General features: G+C 50.1%; 3 protein-coding genes across 4 annotated transcripts in view; 1 reads left to right on the plus strand and 2 right to left on the minus strand.

Moving 5' to 3' along the window:
* The window catches only part of adcy5 (adenylate cyclase 5), a 33531-nt gene extending 27457 nt beyond the window's left edge, over positions 1-6074 (minus strand). Inside the window, 1 exon segment of the mRNA XM_068746736.1 lies at positions 5166-6074. Within this exon segment, the coding sequence (XP_068602837.1) occupies positions 5166-6074 (909 nt within the window).
* Positions 6075-7815: 1741 nt separating this feature from the next.
* hacd2 (3-hydroxyacyl-CoA dehydratase 2) lies at positions 7816-11546 on the minus strand. 2 transcript variants are annotated; one of them, XM_068746293.1, is made up of 8 exons: positions 11333-11546; positions 10297-10414; positions 10170-10188; positions 9323-9411; positions 9189-9207; positions 8770-8891; positions 8504-8682; positions 7816-8413 (listed from the first exon to the last, which is right to left on the minus strand). In XM_068746293.1, the coding sequence occupies exons 1-8, from the start codon at positions 11458-11460 to the stop codon at positions 7999-8001; spliced, it is 1089 nt and encodes a 362-aa protein (XP_068602394.1). In that variant the 5' UTR covers positions 11461-11546; the 3' UTR covers positions 7816-7998. The 2 variants fall into 2 exon arrangements, with proteins under 2 accessions (XP_068602394.1, XP_068602395.1); XM_068746294.1 differs by lacking the exon at positions 9189-9207 and having other exon boundaries at positions 8201-8413.
* Positions 11547-12285: 739 nt separating this feature from the next.
* stam2 (signal transducing adaptor molecule (SH3 domain and ITAM motif) 2) lies at positions 12286-18387 on the plus strand. Its single transcript, XM_068746520.1, has 14 exons — positions 12286-12414; positions 13236-13320; positions 13457-13532; positions 14366-14461; positions 14597-14743; positions 15868-15934; positions 16079-16274; positions 16415-16509; positions 16592-16674; positions 16759-16846; positions 16926-16980; positions 17061-17208; positions 17620-17759; positions 18128-18387. The coding sequence occupies exons 1-14, from the start codon at positions 12375-12377 to the stop codon at positions 18321-18323; spliced, it is 1512 nt and encodes a 503-aa protein (XP_068602621.1). The 5' UTR covers positions 12286-12374; the 3' UTR covers positions 18324-18387.
* Positions 18388-19772: the final 1385 nt, after the last annotated feature.

The following is a 19772-nucleotide window of genomic DNA, read 5'->3' on the forward strand; positions in this document are numbered from 1 at the left end:
GACAACTATAACATCAGGATGCTTTTATCGTGCTACGGTTCAGTAGAGCGCATCAAGTAAAAGGCATTAAATAATCCCCCCCCCCCCACAGTGAGAACATAAAATGCATGGAATCTATTAGCATATGCATATGAACCTAATGAAAAAACAAGTCCATTTTTTTTTATAATACTCAGAAACCATGGGAGGATGGGTCTGATTGATTGAGCCCGGCTGTAAAATGTGAGACGTTGCAGCTTTGCCTCATTGAAAGTTGAATTTCTCTTAATAATCATCATAAATAAAAACCGTTACTCGAATCCTCAAGCTGCTGTCGGTTGAGCAGAGTTGGTGCGTCTGTAAAATGAGATCCATGTGGGACATTTGTGCAACAAGTGGTTCCACCCCCCCCCCCCCCACACACACACCTCATGCAGGAGGGGTAATTGGCGATCTGGTCATGCTGCTCCACATCATGCGCTCTCCCTCCAGGGTAGGCGGCTTGGTGTCTCTCACAATGGCGGCTCCATCAAACGACGGATCCGTAAAAAAAAAACAAATTCTATAAAAATCGCATCCAGGGGCACGTCTCTCACTTTTGGTGAGTCATCTGAAAACGTGTGAGTCACTGAAAAACGCCAGATCCTCAGCGTCTCCATCACATCGGTGCCCGACGGCAGGACAGCACATTCGCATTCATCACTGACGATAATAGAACTTCGATCTGCAATTAGCATGATGGGGCGTAATGGGTCCAGTGGACTCGCCGTGCCACCTTCGTGCACGCCATGTTACCATGCCTTCAAGCGCTTTGTGTGTGCTGCATACACATTTCAATCCGGGCGTGAGGGGGGGGGGGTGCTCATTAAAGAAAAAAGTTACGTTTAAAATACAGGAAAAAGTCAATTTTCGAAATACAGGCTCAAAAAAGGAGCTAATCTCAAAGCAGAAATGATCCTGTCACACCAGTGACAGGAGCTTTATCTACATATGGAGCTAGCTTACATAACTTTATACAGCTAAAAAAAGAGACAAGCATCGGATTTTAGCTGTGGTGAGTCGGAGTCAATTGCGTGGATGATTATTGACGCGGCATCGTAACGCCGCTTGAGACAGAGACAGACGTCTTGCTTTTCAGACACATGATCTGCAGATCTCGTTCTCCCCTCACGTAACTAAGATTGAGCAACTTTTCAAGACGATTGATTAAGATATCAGGGTCAATCACGCGAAACGATGCGTTTAGATCTTAAAGGGCCGGAGCTGAGAACTTATCCTGATTTATGATTGAGTCTGCGATCACTGATTATTGGAGCAAGAGCAGTTTCACATCCGAAAGCCTGATTGAAATCCCGCCAGGATGTCATTTTCTTACTGATGACTAAAAGTCTGGATGCTGATCGGGTTAGTAAGGATCTACCACGTCCAACGGGACAGTCTGGCTATATTTGAGAAGACAGGAGAGACGGACCGTCCGTTTCCTTGGATATCTTGGACGGACGGTTTTACCCGTGAGACGTATTCATGAGGTTTAACCGGGGATCTTATTCCATTCTGGCACACAGACAACAACCGATGCAGCCGCTTGGCCATCCGATTTCACGAAACGTCCCTGAAGTCATCGATTGCAAAAGCTAAGCCTTCGAGATGGGAGAAAACGCAATCTCCTACGCATCCGCCTCATAAAAATGGATGTGGCACGACGTGGGAAAGGAAAAACTCAAATGTCCTGATTGGATTGAACTAAATCATTCATTAGCTTTTGCTAATTTTGGCTACCACTCTTTTCTCTCCATCTAAATGTTAAGATGTTCAGCTCGGTGTTCAGGTCTGGGTCCCGAAGTGTGAGTTCTGGTAATTAACCGGGGTGTGCTAGTCATAACTAATACATAAACGTAGTATAAATATTACATAATGGTCTTTGAATAAATGTGACCTAATAAACTGCAAGTCTCAATAAGACACAAACGTCTTCATAGAATCAGGTTTAGCTATAATAGAACATGTGACCTTTAATTAAAAGGACATCCCCACGACCGATATTCTCTGAACAGGAACGAGGAGCATCGTTTATCTACGTGGAACCGTTGATCCATTTACTGCGTGAGGGACAGAACGCGTCTTCAGTCCCTTCTGAGAAAAGGGACCACAATCCTCTTGGAAAACATTTAGGCTGCACGGCAACAAGTCAACGAACACAATCAAGGCATTCTTCATTTTACAACCCCCGTTTAAAGCAGAAATCATGTGAAAGAAGACGCGTGCGTCATGGCCGCCGTGCGGCGCTGGCAGCAACGTCAACGTTATCTCCACGCGGAATCCTCATCTGCTGAATCGGAGCAGCAAATGTTCATCCCTCCCCGCCTGGGCGGGGAGGGATGAAGCTATAGCAGCCCCCCCCCCCCCCCCCCCCGAGGGGCGTTAGCATATGGTGCGTCTCATGAGCAACGGTCCATCTGCTCTTCATCCTGGACTCCTCCTCACTGAGAGGAACCCACGTCCATCCTCAGCGTCCTTCTACCGATATAGTCCCCGTCTCTCCTCTGGACATGTCCAAAGCATCAAAGTCTGTCCTCTTTGACCTCATCTCCAAAACGTCTAACCTTCCCCGTCCCTATTGTTAGTGAAGCTAGGAGGTTTAGTTTGTTCGATGACCATTTAAAAAATCCTGTTTCCATGGAAATCCACTTCTAGAGATTTGAAAATACACAAAAAAGTGCAATTGATATCGCTGCTCATACGTGTGTGTGGGGGGGGTGGGGGGGGGGGGTGTTTGGTGAAGCTGTAGAAGATCAACACAAATGTTCAAAAGTATAGAATTCACACACACACACAAAAAAACCTTCTAGTCTTAAATATATTTCAGGATTTTTTTGACACGCCTGGAACTGAATGGATTTTGGGTTATTTTGCAGCAGGATTCATTCGTCGGCAGCTTGTCGAGGATAATGCGTTTTCCACTCTGGAGCGAGCCGGCCCGAAGGCCTGCCGGAGCTCTGCTGACCCCGCGTCCGGTGTCAATAGCACCGGTCCCGGAGGGGACGCCACGATGGCCCGACATATGACCACGCTGAGGCGAGGCTATTTTTAGGGGGTGCATGCAAGAGGCTGCACAACAGGACGACACGACGCAGCGGGCACGTTACCTCGCAGCAGACGCTCCTGGATATGCTAACGTTCGTTTCGTACGAGGCCTCTGCCCTTACGGAGTGGAAAAACGGCGACCCACGCCACGCATCTGAATCAAACGAACCCGGTTTGTCCCAGAATAATAAATATCAGCAGCAGGATTGTTTCTTTTAGCCCGATAGCAGCAATATCACCTTGACGACGATGAGGCGAGCTCTCAGAGCGGCCGTATCGCCGGGGCGAACAATTCCACAGCAGAGATATTTGGGGGGATTTCTTTTTTTTTTTTTTTTTTACATTCATTCTCCAGATCGAACAAAAGAGGAATGCAGGAATCCGATTACATCAAGGACGAGTTCTGCAGCTACGCCTTTTGTAGTAACGTCTCCACGCAGGTGAGACCTCCACGTCTCTGTTGAAAGGAGGTATGAGTCAAGATGATCAGGCTACTTAAGGATGTTTTTTTTTTTTGTATTTATAAAAAAAAACCCAGTAAAATAAACAAACATGGCGCACATTGTGCCGCGTGAACGGAGGAAGAACAGAGTGCAGAGCGCCGATGATTCACTCTGGAGAAGTTGTGTGTCTCACGTTGAAATAAATGACGTGCAGGCAGCCCGTATAGCTGGAGGTAAGGGTCGGGAGGGTGTTTGTGGAAAAAGTCTCTGTTGCTAAGTTACGGGAGTACCGAGCAGTTTTCTGGATTCACGTCAGCAGCAGTTTCTGGCGTGTACTTGTCCTTGCCCTGCATCCGCATTCGGTTCAGATATAATCGCCATCGTAGCTCCGACCTCGTCTGCTTGAGACCAAGAACTTCGCGCTTATTCTGAGGATTTTTATTTTTGTTGTACGAAATGTCTCGTTAAAAATCACGGCTACGCTGCCCCCTAGCGATTTCCGGTGGTACTGCTCGGTTTGAGCAAGTTTGAGGATTCTGCCCCCACCTCTGTCCAAATTTTGCCCGGATGTGATTTCGAATCCGACGCCGACACTGCAAGACGCAAGGAAACGCCTATAGCATTACCATAACGGAATTATTATGGGATCGCTTAAACGACAACGGTCCGGCCAGCGAGGAGGCGGGCCCTGCGAAGAACAACAAACACTGCCGCTTGTTCCCACACATCAAACACACAAGGATGCGGGGTCACATGCCATTCACACACAAAAAAACTAAACTAAACTAAACTAAAAACTCCCAAAATAAACACCGGGATGGAAAAAATACAATCAGGCATCCTTTCCGGGGTTCGATCAACACATTCTCAGCGAGTTAATGTCCTCTCTCTAAAGTTGGGCCTGTTATTGATGGCCTAGAGACAGCGTGTGGGACATTTCCTCCTCCTAATTTCTGGAGCATGCCTTCGTTAGGTAAATAGTTCATGCATAGAAAGTAGACTCAGTACTGAGCGCTCGGTACCTCTATGCAGTATTACGCAACTTCAAGTACATCCGGACCTGGAGATGTGTTTCTCTGCCCCGACGCCTCTCACTCTTACCCAAATGCCCTCTCCAGTGCACCAAAGCCGCACAATCCTGTTCCATAAAATCTCTACTCCAATCTGGAATTTATTTGAAAAGAAAGAATCATTCCGGTACTTTTTTTTTTTACAGCAAAAACAAAAACACACAGAACTCCATTACACCGAACAAAATAGAGAAGCGTGACGTATTCTTCTGATCTTGTTATAAGCTTGTTATAAGCTTATCTGATTATTTCATTTTTTTTTCCCTGCCCAGTTTATTCTCGATATTTAATAAAGAGACTGTTTTGTGAGTTAATTAAATTCTATTGATCGTAGATAGTTAACGAATAGATCTGCTTTGTCTGCTGCTTTAATTTCTGTTTATTCCATGATTAGAAATTACAAATTTACACTTACACTTCGGGGAGTCCGCCTTTGGACCCCCCCCCCCCCAGGTGGCGGTGGACAGTCTATGAACGCCACTGCTTTGAGAAACCTTTCCCCACACTTCGTGCGTCCGGCGTGCGTAACCGCGCGCAGCGTCGGAATCTCCGCTCCCTGTTAACGCAAAGCTCTCGCGCACGCACGTACCTGTTTCCACAGAAAGTCGTCCGCGCCGTTTGACACCGAAGAAACGACCACGTGGATGGCGGAGAGCGCGATCCCAGCGACGACCGCCGCGCGCATCCGGACGGGCAGCAGCGTGTAGGTGACGTGGATGAAGAACACCGTCCACCAGACCCCCTCCGACGCGCTGCGGGGACGCACGAGCAGCACCCCGACCGCCTGGACCGCCAGCACCAGCAGGATCACCGCGTAGCAGGCGACCCACATGTGGTCCTGGTGGAAGCCGCTCCTGTTGCAGACCACCATGAGCGCCAGCGTGAGGCAGATGGCCCCGGAGAACACCGCCGCGTACGTGACGCTCGGCCCCGCCGCGCCGCCGCCGCAGTGGAAGCCCAGTATGACGGCGAAGACCAGAACCAGAACCGCCATCAGCATCGTCAGGCTGCTCTGGTTGAGCCGGAAGAAGTAGCGCTGGTACAGCCGCTCCAGCTTCTCCGACGGGAACGTCTTGGATTGGAAAACGCGCACGACGCCGCCGCAGCACGCCGCCAGAGACAGGTCCACTCCGGGCATGGCGTCCTCCCCGTGCGTCCTCGGCGCGGCTCTCCGCTCCTCCAGACCCGGCTCCGCGGACTTGGGTCTCAGCTCGCCGTGGTCCTGCCACGCCGACCTGGACCTGGACCTGAAGCTGACCCTGCTGACGGTGGCGGGGGCTCCGCGCCCGGGCTGCCGGTGTTCCGGATCATCCTCGTCCCGCCACCGGCTGCCGGTTCTGGTGCGGTTCTTGCGCGGGGACCGGGTGGAGTAGTACGGGCAGCCGTTCGCCACGGACTCGGACTCGCCCCAGGCTGCTCGGAGCTCGGTCCCTCCGGTCCCTCCCCTCGGACCGGGCGCAACGACACCGGGTGGGCTGACGCTGTTGGATCTGGACATGGCGGAGGGACAGGAAGGATTTCCCTTCCGGTGAAATGCAACGTCGGGGGGGAAAAGGTTCTAGTCCCGGAGAGGAGGATTAAAGTCCCGCTTCTAAAACCGGATTATCCAAAAACATCAGGATCAGGATGGAGCGAACAGCTCTGGGATTAAAACAAAAAACAATTGAACATGCGCAAAAAGTCTCACGGGAGCTCCGGTTCCGCCACGCGAGGGAGGCGAACCCGGTTCTACATCACCGGGGGCCCAATTAGTTCAGATCCCGGGAGAGACTCGACTCAACTCGGCTCGTCCTCGGAGATCATCGCTGCGGATCAATCACGGCGCGTGAAATGCGCGGATCCGCTTCCTGGATTCTCGTGAGCGGGTTTTGCGTGGAAGAGAGACGCGTAGTGCGTGGGGAAGGGAAAACACGCGGACCCCCCCCCCCCCCCATGATGGTGGCTTTACTGGGTCCCGTCAGGTCTCCGTTCACCTGCGTCGACCACGCGCTTTTTGCAGCCCCCCCCCCCCCCGCGGCGGGCGCTTCCACGTTTATCCAAATATCATCCTCGCGATCCTGGAACACTTGCCCTGATGGGAGCGGAGGAAGGTCGTCCGCTCCTCCTCCTCCTCCTCCTCCTCCTCTTCCTCTGATCCCTGCGTCGCCGGAGGGGTTAATTGATCTCAGACCTCGATGTCCAACAGCTTGTCCATCACGGCTCGCCCCCCCCCCCCCTCTCAGAGGGACTCCTGCGGTCCGGCTCGCAGACGGGACTCCGCGCGTAACGGCGGCGCCCGACCGCAGGATCTATCGATCCGCTCCCGCAGCGTCACGCAATCCGATCGCTGTCCGCTGCTCGGATCGTGGCGCATCGATCACGCAACATATTTACCGCTGATCGCTGCCTCGACGGCCATTCGACCCAAGTGTGTGTGCGTGTGTGTGTGTGTGTGTGTGCGCGCTCTCTCTGCGGGCCCCGCCTCTCCGCCGCGCGTCCATTGGAGACGGGGAGGCGGTGAGTCACTCCGGGACGCGCGCTCATTGGACGACAGGCGGATCGATCTCAATCAGAGCCCTTTAGGCGCCCTCCATGAATCTGTTCTCACAGCTGGACGGATGTCACCCCCCCCCCCACCCACACCTTCACAGATGGGGGGGGTGGAGTTATATAAACTATGGGCGTGGTTAACAGAGGTGATTTAAATCATTAAAATCCACTGATTCAACAATTAATCAATGAACTGAATCGGATTCATGGCTTCTAATCGACATCAGTCTCTCGTCCAATTTTGGGGCTTTGGTAACTTTTCAATGTTTTTTCTTCTTTTTTTTTTGACTCAAATCATTCTCAAAGTAATCGACGCTCGCATCTTCATCGCATCCATCGTGACCCGATCGCGGATCAGAAAACTCACAGCTTCGGTTGCATCCGCGTCGCGTGTTGTGATGAATTGGACATGGAGGCATGTGACGCAGAGCCTCGTGCCTGCCGGGAGCGACTCACCTCCAAATAAGAGTCAGGAAACTGTCAGGGGGGGGGAACAGGAGCCTCCATTCAACACTGGAGGAACTCAGAAATACATTCGATCCAAATTCATCTCGACTCAAGTTGAGGAAGACATCTTTTCTCTGCTCGTCTCATGACTGCTTGTTCACAAAAGCAAACATGTTTAGCACATGGCCAGAAATATATAGACACAAGAAACTGTCTGAAATCTGGACTGTATATTCTTTATTCTCAATTTTTTTTTTGTCGCCAAATGGGGTGAAAAATCAGTGAGAATGAATTACAGGATGACGATTTGAACAGGTTCTGCTTCCGCCGGCGCCTGGAGTCGAACAGGACCCCCCCCGCCCCGACGAAAAGCCACCTGGTCCAGGAGAAGAACGGAGAAAGCCAAGGAATGCAAGCAAGGAATGAAAAGGGTTTATTGAACTAAATTAGGAATGTAAGAACAATTCCGACTCGAAAGGGACAAAGAGAAACAAAACGGAAACCAAAACCCGAAAACCCGGCCGACGGTTCGGATCGTCTTTAACGCTGCAGATGCAAAACCTCCGGACAGCCTTGTGTTCCGGCGGCGGTCGTCGCGAGGAGAACGGAAGTAGCTGGACGGCCGATCTTCTGCCGGGACGGTTCGGGTTGGCGGTTTGAAAACTTGCCGGGTTTTTCGCTTCTCTCTCAGCAGTCGTGGTTCTCGTTTCCTCCTCCGTTGGCTGCTCTGGGTTTTTTTCCTTTTCCCCCCCCCCTTCGTCTGAACGCCATCCGGGGCTCACTCCACTTTGCCGTAGTCGTCCAGGCGGCCCAGGACCTTCTTCCTCTGTCGGATCATGTGGAAGTAGAGCTGGGGGAAGACTGAGAAGAGGCAGAGGAAGATCAGCCCGACGGCCTTCGTGCTAACCGCTAAATGGCAGCCGGCACGCACGCACACTCCGTTTGACTCACGGGGAATATAGGAGATCATGACGAGGATGAGGAAGGAGTAGTAGTCGAAGGAGAAGTTGTACTTGTTGGGCAGAGTGACGGAGAAGAGGCCCGTCTTCTGCACGTACGGCAACGCCGCGTAGATGGTCAGCAGCTCCCCGGTCACGCCCATGGGATACAGCACGATGAAGAAGGTGTACCTGCGGGCAGGGAGGAAGACCAGACGGGGGGATAAATAACACAGGCTCCTCCCGAGCGAGGGGGTTGGTCCCGGGCCGACCTCCCACCTGGCCCACTTGATGAGGTACGGCAGGTGGTTGAGCAGACTGAAGGTGTAGAAGGAGTAGCGGATGATCTCCGTGACGGTCCACGCCGCGACGAACAGCAGCACGCTGTCGTCGCTCTGCACCTGCACACGCAAAGCATGATGGGAGGAGGATGGAGGCGGAGGGAGAGAGAGAGACGGGTCGGGCCATGCTGTTTGAGCCAGATCACACCGCAGGCAGGCGTTCCACTCTCCTCGGGCATTAGGTCAAAACGGAACGTTAAGGAGGCGGCGTGTTTAAATCCGGCTTCCGCAACGACGGGAAACGTCGGCGGAGCGTCGAGGAAACCGACGAAAACCACGGCCGTTATTCACCACAACGAAGCTCAACACATTAAAGTCCTGCGACCCTACAGGCGAGACCGCCGGGCTTTTACTCACTGGGTTCCGGCTCTGCCATCTACCAACGGGGGGGGGGGGGGGCAAACGGCACGTCAGCCGGTCACTTTCTACTTTACACCAATCAGATCCGTTAACCGGCCGGTCGGGGGAGGGGAAGGGGGGGGGACGCTCACCTCCCTGACGCTGTGGGTGACGGCCCAGGTGAGGAAGACCCGGGACATGACCTGGAATCCGGTCAGGACCACGGAGGACGGGACGATCCCTGGGGGGGAGACACACACACACACACACACACACACCTGTATAGGAATGTAAAGGTGCAGACTTCTAACAATCGTGATGTAAAGCTCCCAAAAATATAAAAATGCCGCGAGTGAAATGAGAGATTTATATCGAGCCGATCGTCTGGATCGTCGTTTGTTTTTTTTTGGTGACCTCATTGGACCCAAAAACCGGATGCAGCGACTCGGACCAGGCGCGGCGTGCGATTGTGTTTGCCGAGTGGACGGCAGCTGCAGGAGGCCGAAGCCAGCTCCCCATTAATCCTTGATAATGAAGGGAATGGACTGTGAACCGAACCGGTGAAAAGGCTGCTGTGGGGGGGGGTCTGTCTCTCTCTCTCCAAACACATTAGCACCAGGAGAGCAAACAGCGACACCGCCCCCCCCCCCCCCCCCCTCCTTAGCAAACACTTCAGGTGCGACGGGCTGCTGTTGGTCTGAGCATATTTACACGTGAGATACAGATGCAGGGGGGGGCGGGGGGAGGGGGGGGTAACGTCTACAATCAGACACGAAATCCACAATTTGATTGGAAATTTTAGACAATTGTAACATTTCACTGAAGCGCAGAAATTCATTTAGACCCGCGAGTCAGCACCGCAGGTTCTGTTTACTGTGATCCATCATCGGCTGCATCAAACCCATAATGGCTTCATTTTTAGACGAGGGCGTGCGGCGCGGCGCGCTCTGAGGCGACCTTTGCCCTGCAGAAGCCTCGGCGAGGGGCGGGGAGACTCACCTGCAGCGCAGTGCAGCACCTGTGAAGAGAAAACGCAGCAACTCAACACGCGGCCACAGTTTCACCGTAATATTCTAAACGCACATCTGAAGCGGCGCTTTGCTTGTTTGCGTCCCGCCCGGCTCACCTCCAGGATGGCCCCAGTCTGGAAGAACTTAAGGGGCTTCTCTATGGAGTAGTACAAGCCGTGGTAGCTTCCTCTGGCCAGGTAGGCTCTGACCAGGCCCACGGCGATCACCAGCCACCTGCAGAGCACAGACGTCATGAAGGGGGTGTGAACGCATCATCAAAGCAAGCATTGTCTAGACTCTCGTGCATCAGTCCGGACACACAATGCGGACCGACTGGTACAGCGAGGAAACAACGGCCGCCGCTCAGTTGCTCAACAGTCGGAAAGACACACGCAGATTCGCTGGTGGCTGTGAAAGCTGCTTTAATACAAATTCATTTTATTTTTTAATTACTTTGTATGATGCAAAAAAATAAATAAATCACTTCTGGAAAATGATGTCCATTCTGAATGACACGCAGCAGTTTACCGTGGAGAAGACAAGGACAGTCTGACTCATTACTGATGTAAAAGTTAGATGTTATCGATGTTTTATCATAAACAAAACATTTCCAGTCTTGTTTTTGATTTAGAAACTTTATGGATAATTTAAATTCTTTACTTTCACACAAGCACAGCGCAAAGGGGTCATCACTGGAGCTGGAAACGTTAATTACTATTTATTATATTGATAATTATTTTTTATTACCAGACTACAACAATAAAATGTTCGATCGTCAAATAATAATAATTAAATAAATATTAGTGTAATATTACACGTTGGCTCATTCCAAGGGGATATGTATTTTTTTTAAAAAATATGATTAATATAATATTTAATTTTCTGATTAATATTTTTTTTTTTATATTGTCTTTTCATTTTAACCGTGCGCTGTGACGACACCAGTCAGCCGCAACCATCACGCCAGGTGGCCGCTGCTATCCGACGTTAATCTGCATTCAGCGTCATCATCCCGACTAAACTAAACAGCCTCGCGTTTCCGGAATAAACTAAATAATCCTGCAACATTCCAAAGGCTGGGAATCTGGCTCCCTCCCATTGTTTCGTCCCGTCTCACGCTGAGCAGCGTTAGCACGGGGATTAGCCACCTACCCCGCTGTCATAACAACGTTGTAAATGACCAGGTAGGCCGTGGCCAGCGCCCCGGGTCCCTTCTGCTTCTTCTTCGCGGCCACGTCGCCGTGGGCCGCCTTGCTGGTCCCAGCAGCAGCCGCCGGCATGTCTATAATCCTCGGCGTTCCCCGATCCAGGACGACGGCGGCGGCAGACAGGTTAACCTACCGGTACTCTGTAAGGAAACCGACATGGGGCCAGACCACCAGAAAGCGTCGCGCGGAAGCGAGATAGTAATCTGTACGTACTTCCGCCTTCGCTTTATGGCGCGTTCCCTCAAAAACAAATACAAATCTTCAACATCGCTGCAACAGTGCAAAGTTGCGACATTAGTCACTTAATTGGGGTATTGTTTTTTTAGATAAATCATTTATATGATTTGTAAACTTTAAAATCTATTTATATTAACGGGCTTTGCAAAGCTTATTACTGTCATTTCCTGTAATTGTATGACGCGTTCTTTAATTGAAGCGCCCCCTAGAGGGCTTTAATTGACCTCCCCTGTCTTTGATGAATGTTCGTTCGGAGGCAGCAGTCTGATCAGGGATTTCCAGACATCTCCTCCAGCTATTAATGCAGAAAGTTAAAGCTTTAAATCTAAATTTAAAGAACTTAGACGCAACACTTTGATGACTCCGCACGATCTTGTGAATAATTTCATGGACTGCCGTTCTTATATTAGCCGCTAGATGGCAGTGTTTTACTATTCTCCGTTAGCATTAAAACGCACGACCAAATATTTATTTGTTTATTTTTAGACAAATGTATTGGATAATTATTATATAAAAACATTACATTAAACAACCATTGAGGAAAAACAGATTTTCCCAACAACGAGTCTCCGGTGTTTGTGTCTTGTATTTTCTTCAGGCATTATGCGGGGCAGCCAGGCAGGCTTCCGGAAGTGCAACTGGTGTGAGTTTGATGGACACGGAAGGGAGACTTGTTTAGGTTTCGTCTGTGCAACAGACGCAGTCATTTTGCTTTCGTCAAATATTCTGGCTCATTTAAAATCGTCAGAATGCCTTTGTTCGCTCAAAACCCATTCGACCAGGATGTTGGTGAGCAAATGTGCTTTTCCGACTTGTTATTTTGGTGTGTCACAACTAGCTTAGCGGTCGGGCCAATAACATTTGAAGCTAAAGTTAGCTTAGCTTATAGCTTAGCTTATCGAAGCTGGTTTTAGTCGTGACAACATCAACAGTTCTCGGACGCATACGCGGTGTCTGCCCGTTCGTGTTAAAAACTCATTATGTTTGCCCAGTCGTTGGAGATAAAAGGCTCTTTAACTTTAGTCAAGCCAAACCGTGACTGGCGAATGTTAAACAAAAGACCCACTGACCTGAAATCAGGTCGTTTTACTTCTATTTAAAATCCGTATTCATTTAATTTACATGACTATTATTAATTGACCAATTATCAATAGGATGAAAGTTTCAGTCGCGGTTATAAAATGCAATACTTTAAAATGACAGTAGAGGGTCAGGGGAAATATATTTAGTGTCTTCACTTAATGAAATATCAATATTAACACTGAAATAATCTGTTGCATAAATAATTGCTCCGTCCCCAGGTCACACCGATCTGGTCTTGTGACAGAAAAGGTTTTCTATAACCAGACAATCGGCCACTGTTGGATTCCATCGGCTCCGTGGAGTTTAATAAAGTGTCATGACAGAATTAACCATAATTAGATTTACATAACTTCCTGATAACCTTTATCAAAGAAGACGACACATTACTTGACATAGACTACCTTTGTTACCATCCTTAAAATAAAAACCTACAAAATACTTGCGTAAGTAACGCCTCATGGGTGTATTAGCATAAAATGTTCTCATTGGGACATATGCACTTTACCCGTTTTTTGGATGTATTCCAGAGAAAGCAACATGTGAAACCAACACGACAGACGACTGGGGCCTCATCATGGATATCTGCGATAAGATTGGAGCGACACCCAACGGGTAAGCTGGGGAAAAAAACCGGCAACGTGGCTCTGCTAGCTTTTTATAAAAATAAAGTTCATCAAGACCTGAACAGGATCGTCTCAATAATCAGTGCTTCATAAATTGTCTTTGTTTTTGTTTTTTTATGTTTCAGCCCAAAGGACGGTTTGAAATCCATTATGAAGCGCGTCAACCACAAAGTGCCTCATGTTGCCATGCAGGCCCTCAATGTGAGCTTTCTTTCTTTCTTTATCACATTTTGATGGATACGCGATGAAGAAATCTATTTATTGTATGCCCATCATCACCAGATAGGATTGATTAAAAAAAAAAAAAAACCCAGAAGGACAGTTCCCCAATCATTTTATGGAGGAGAACCCCCTTTCAAAGGAATAACCCTCCCTTTTCACACTTGTGTGTGTTCTCTGTTGTTTAGAGACACGTAGTTACGTATTAATATAGTTGTAGACGCGTAAACGGACATTTATCTGCTGCGTAGGAACGGATTCATCTCGCTTCCTTTTATTTCTTATGGGAAATATAGTTTCGGATTTCGAACAGTATTACGGAACGAATTGTGTTCGAGAACCGAGGTTCCACTGTAAAGCCCCCCCCCCCCCGGCAAAGTTATTTCTGCTCTTTAGACTAACTATTTGCGCTACTGATTGATCTCAGACAAACAAGTTCTGCCTGTTGGTCACACCGGTGTGAGCTTTTCCTCTAAATGTGGACACGACTGGGGGATCGATGGGATTGTCCTGCACGGCATCCGCAGGGATGCTCGTCTTAATGACGGAATGATTAGACGTCACGAGAGTCATCCAATACGAGCAACACGAGTGCTGCGTTCCTCTCCGAGTCACCACGAACTAATGTCACATGACCTGATCGTCCATCCCTGCGGACTCATTCGAACAGTGAGGACGAGTTTAAAAAGTTTCATCCACCGTTAACAGAGATTCTTTTTTTTTGCGATGATACGATCCACATTAACTATATATATATATATATATATATACACACACAAACACACACACGCACATAATTGTGTGTTCTCTTGCAGCTGCTGGGTGCTTGTGTGTCAAACTGTGGCAAAATATTCCACTTGGAAATCTGCTCCAGGGAGTTTGCCGGTGACGTACGGACGGTGCTGAGCAGGGTAGCGACACGTTCTCCCTTCTGCTAACTATAATTCTGTAATTCTCCAGTTCCGAATTGTAATTATGATCTCTTAAAAGCGGCCCCCCCCCCCCCCGCAACAGAACTCAGGTGTCTGTTTGATTGTCCTCTTCAGGCGCATCCGAAGGTGTGCGAGAAGCTCAAGTGTCTGATGGTGGAGTGGACGGAAGTCTTCCAGAAGGATCCGCAACTCAGCCTGACCGCCGCCACCATCAAGTCGCTGAAGGAGGAGGGCATCAGCTTCCCCGCCACGTCGTCGCAGGTTTGGAGGCGTTTTTTTTTTTTTGACGGTGGGAAATCGAGGTTATGCTGCTTTCGGTGGGGCAGAAAGCAAAGATGGCTTCTTCTGTTCAAAGCAGAAGACCCGAGGTTGGGTGGATCTCGTGCGTCTGCGTTCCTCCTCGCATGTTTCACTGTGTTCGGTATGTTCCGGGGTCGCTTCGCGTTCTCTTTGTTTGATGTGACGCATTACGTAACGGCCCGCTGTGGTCGGGGGATGGGGTGGACTCTGCTCTCCGGCTGTCGTAAAGCCGCTGACGTTCACGCTAACGTCTGTGTTTGTGGCTTCTCTGGGTGACGCGAGCTTGTTTTGTCACAAGTCAAGAGGAAGCAGGAAGTAAAATAGCACTAAAAGGGTAAGGACGTACTTCTCAAGTGATGCGGAGGCTGATTAATACGTGAAAAGTACTTTAGAGCAATCACAATTTGCATGTTTTTAACCATCGATTCTCCTGCAGTGTCTTTGTTTTGGATGCAGATTGGCTTATTTTCACTTGTTCTTTCGGTTTGTCGTGGAAACGAGGTCAGGCTCGTCACTCGTTGATAAACGGCTGCAGGTTCGTGCAGAACGAGAATGATTTCAACGGATGCCTGAGCGAACCAGGAATCTGATCCGATTCCCCGTAGAACATAAACCAGCTGGGAGTACGATCTAAATTATGTACGACTTGCTCTTGGCGTCTCGCCTTCACCTCGAGGCCTCCAGCTGGGTACTGCGTTATCTGAAAGGCTGAGAAAGCGGCAGGTGGTGCGCGAGGAGGCGGGGCTGACATTCGATCCCAAACAGCCGGTGAGCAAACAGCGGTCGGCCGTGCGGCGTCCCAGTTTTCTACCTCCGCCGTTCATCCGGGCAGAGATGCGGTGTCGTTTTTACTTTACTTTATCTGTCGGCCATTTCTCTTTGTTTTTTGTTTTTATTTTGTTTTCACACAAACCCCAAAGTCCAGAAAAGCAAAAACAAGCAGGTTTATGGCTCCAGCTAACTCTGATAAAGTTCAGTATCCACTTTGCCCAGCAGGTGGCAGTACAGCCAACTCTGCGCTCGCCACCTTTTGTGGACAAACAAACACACAAAGCGGTGACCTTATTTCTCTGCATTGGACGCAGGGGTCTGCAGCAAAGGTCAGCCCACCTGCTGCCACCGCAGCGTCCGACGATGACAACCTGGCCAAAGGTAACGCGAGACTCTAGGAAATATACTTCTGTTAAAAAGGAATATGTGGTAATCAATTAGAATTTTATGTTCTGACGCATCAAAATTAATCAATAACCTGATATATTTTGTCCCCCCCCCCCCCTTTGCATCTGAACCTCCCAGCTATCGAACTGTCCCTGCAGGGGCAGAAGCAGCAGGCGGAGACGCGACCCCTCGCCCTGACCTGCGACCCCCCGAGCTACACCAATGGCGGGGGGCAGGAGGCCCGGAAGGTGCGAGCGCTGTACGACTTCGAGGCGGCCGAGGATAACGAGCTGACCTTCAAGACCGGAGAACTCATCCTGGTGTTGGACGACAGGTGAAGCCCGATCTCGGCTCGGCTCGGCTTTTTCCCTCTGAATTCCAGTTCCCGTGTCGTCGGATGCAGCTCAAAGCAGAGATTAATGTCGCGTCACGGGATCCAGGCGAGCACCGGCGTGAACGCTCTTTCCTTTCTAGTGACCCAAACTGGTGGAAAGGAGAGAACCACAGAGGCGTGGGCCTTTTCCCCTCGAACTTCGTCACGACCAACCTGAACGCCGAGCCGGAGCCAGGTCGGTTTTCTGTATCCGTATCGTTGCTCCGGTTTTCCCTGCCCGTTCAACCAGAACCAAACGTCCCCTTTTCCTCCTCCAGCGGTTTATGCCGAAAAGACGACGAGTCCCGAGGAGACGGTCGCCGAGCCCAAAGCGGAGCCCGAGCCCGTCTTCATCGACGAGGTGCCGCATTTCCCCCGGTTCGTATTTATATAAACTAATCCTGACGGATCATTTCAACCGGAAGCTACTCCCTTCCATCTGCAGGAGAAGATGGACGGAACGCTGGCTCTGCTGCGGAACGCCGACCCGGCCGATTCGTCTCCGGACTCCCCGGAGCTCGTCCAACTAGAGGGTAGAGCATTAATATGGTCCGTCCTCCGCAGGGGCTGCAGTCTGAGCTACGCTAACCCTAAATGCCCCCCCCCCCCCAGGTGCTTGTGAACAGATGAACCCGATGATTGACGAGAGGCTGCAGGAGATCGACAGGTACTGTGAGACGCTTCTTTCAGCGGTTGGGCCGGCCGAGCTTCATCTGCTGCTCTCTCTCTCTCTCTCTTATTTCCCAGGAAGCACTCCGAGTTGTCTGAGTTGACCGTCAAAGTGCTGGAAGCTCTCGAGCTGTACAACAAGCTCATGAAGGAGGCGCCTTTCTACGCAGGCTACCCCAAGATGCAGGCGCAGTATGCGCCGGCCGGCCCGCCTGTCGCCATGCAGGTCAGAAAACGGCGCCGCCGGAATCCACTCGTGAAAGCGTGCATTTTCTTTTTAACACAATCTTTGTGTTTGACCTCAGCTTTTTTTTTTTTCCCCCCTTCCTCTCTGGAGAGTCGGAGGCTTTCTGCGTTTCCCAGCCCCCCCCCCCACCGTTCTCGTGTTTTTCTTTAGCAGCGTGCTTCAGAACTAGCGCGCTGCTGCTGAAACCTGCAAGGCAAGCATTTGTTGCCATGTAAATTCAGAAATCCAGATTCTATTTATATTCTCTTCACCTGGAGGCCAGGAATCCAACGCCGGACCTCTTTTGGTGTCGCTGCACCCAAGATGAACTTTTATCACTGAGCTTTTGCGCAGGGAAGTGAAGTCAGATAGTAAAATGTAACCCACCCTCTGCCCCCCCCCCCCGCCCAGGGTTACCTCGGCCCGGCCAGCGCCCCCTACCTGCCCGCGGGGATGCCTCCTGCGCAGCCCTACGCTCTGCCCAGCGACCCACCCGGACCCCTCCACTCACTGCCGCCTAACAACCAAGCTGCCCAGCCTCCATACATGAGGTAAGAAACCTGCGAACAGTAACCTGTAAGACCGGTAAGAGGCGACGCCCTGAGGAACACCCCAAAGACAAACAGGTTCGTCACAGGAATGAAGGTAGGATGCGTCACACCTGTGGAAACCACAAAGCTGTCTGTCATCTTAGACCTCAGCTGTTTGCCCTGGTCGTGCATTTCCATGGCAACAGTGTATCCAAGCAGATCTTGTCAACTCAACCTTCATTGCATTGTGAATATAATTCATTAGTAACGATATATTATGTATTTTTGATTTTCATTCCTGACTGATCGCTGAACAGATGAATTTCGTGCTGCGTTCAGGCGACGTGGGACATTTCCTGATCGCTGTCGCTCGTGTATTTCCTTCACAGCGGTGGGGCGAACGCTCCGTACATGAGCCAAGCTTCCGGCGCTCATTATCCACCCCAGGTGGGCGTGGCCATGGACATGTCGGCCTATCACGGCTCCGGCGTGCCTCCCGCCTCCTACGCCGCCGCCGCCCCCCCTTACCAGGCGGCTCAGCAGCAGCAGCAGCAGGCGGGGTATTACCAGCAGCCTCTGCTGTAAAAGACGGGGAGCGTCCGACGGACAGCCGGCCTGACACGAATGCGAACTCCAGATGTTTCCGTTTCCAGCGGTGTGTTCACGTGACTTAGTGCGAGCGTTTGTGTGCAAGTCGCTGTTTTAACGTGCCTGATCAGCCGAACTGAACACGCCCCCCCCCCACACGAAGGTTGAAATATCGGAGGCGTGTCTGTCATTTGGAATTGCCAGGCTAATCTCGGCATCAGGAGTCTTCTTCCTGACGTTCCTTCTTTTTCCGACCTGGCGCCACGGGCTCGGCGACCAATCCGGGGGGGGGGCGTGTCACACTAACGTAGCTTTTTTTATAATTCCTACTTTCAGCTCAAGCCTTTTTCCCCGAATGAACCCTTTAAAGCTCGTCGTCTTCTGTGGTGGCAACGACGGCTTCTTTCTCTAAAGCAGCAGCAGCAGCAGCATCGACTGCCTGTGCAGGACTATGTAGGTTAGCATCCCCCCCCCCCCTCACAGCCTGATGAGGGGCCGCAGCCTGGATCAGAACCGAAGCGCGTCTGCCGTCAGATGCGTCCATCCGGTACTGAGACGGCCACCAGAGGTCCAGAAGTGTCCTCCAGCGTGAAGACGGTGGACAAATAGGTCTCCGTGTAGTTAGCGGGAATCTCCTAGCTGTTCTTATTCCAATGCTAATGGAATGATATGATGAGTTAGCATGCTAGCATATATTTAACACCAAAATGACTTCTTCTTTTTTTTCACATTTGGGTTCAGCATGACCCATAAAATAAATAAAATAGATGTTTTTAATGGCTTTCTGTTTGTAAGTCCGTCGGAGAGCCTGATGGGGAAACGCTGGGTCAGCGTCCGGCTCCACGATGTCTGTAAATGTTCCATCTTTACTACCTTTAATTCATTCTGCGGCTGCGTTTGAGATATTTAAGATGACCGTTTGTGTTTGTGTATGTGTGTGTGTGTGTCGTGTGCGACGTCTGTGCACTCGGATGTCGATGCTCAGATTGCCGACGCCCACTTCCTGTGCTTTGATTTGTGTATATATATTGAGATGTTAAACACCTGTGATGTCATTGTTGGAGAACGTGCGATTGGTTTCTGCTTTCATTTTTTCAATCGAGTGCAGGTGGAACAAAATGGTGGCAAAGAATTAGAATTCATTAGTTGCTGTTAATACGAAGATAATTTAGGTTTATCCTGACGTTTTGGTGTTAGCTCGTTGCAGTTTTATTTCCTTCTCTGCCCACATATTACAGTCATTTTATAATAGATGTAAAATACCATGGTTTTTTGTCGGTGGCATTGCACCTTGGCTTTGTAAACATGTATCTACCACTGGATGCCTTGTTTTACTGTAGGAAACGAGAGAACACGGGGAGAGAGTTCAGTCTGTGAGGCTGTTGGAAATGTATAATTCTGTATATTTAAAGTATTCCAGGAAAAGTTGCTTTATCTAGAATTTAA

Source organism: Brachionichthys hirsutus, chromosome 12, assembly GCF_040956055.1.
Source record: "Brachionichthys hirsutus isolate HB-005 chromosome 12, CSIRO-AGI_Bhir_v1, whole genome shotgun sequence".
NCBI lineage: Eukaryota > Metazoa > Chordata > Actinopteri > Lophiiformes > Brachionichthyidae > Brachionichthys > Brachionichthys hirsutus.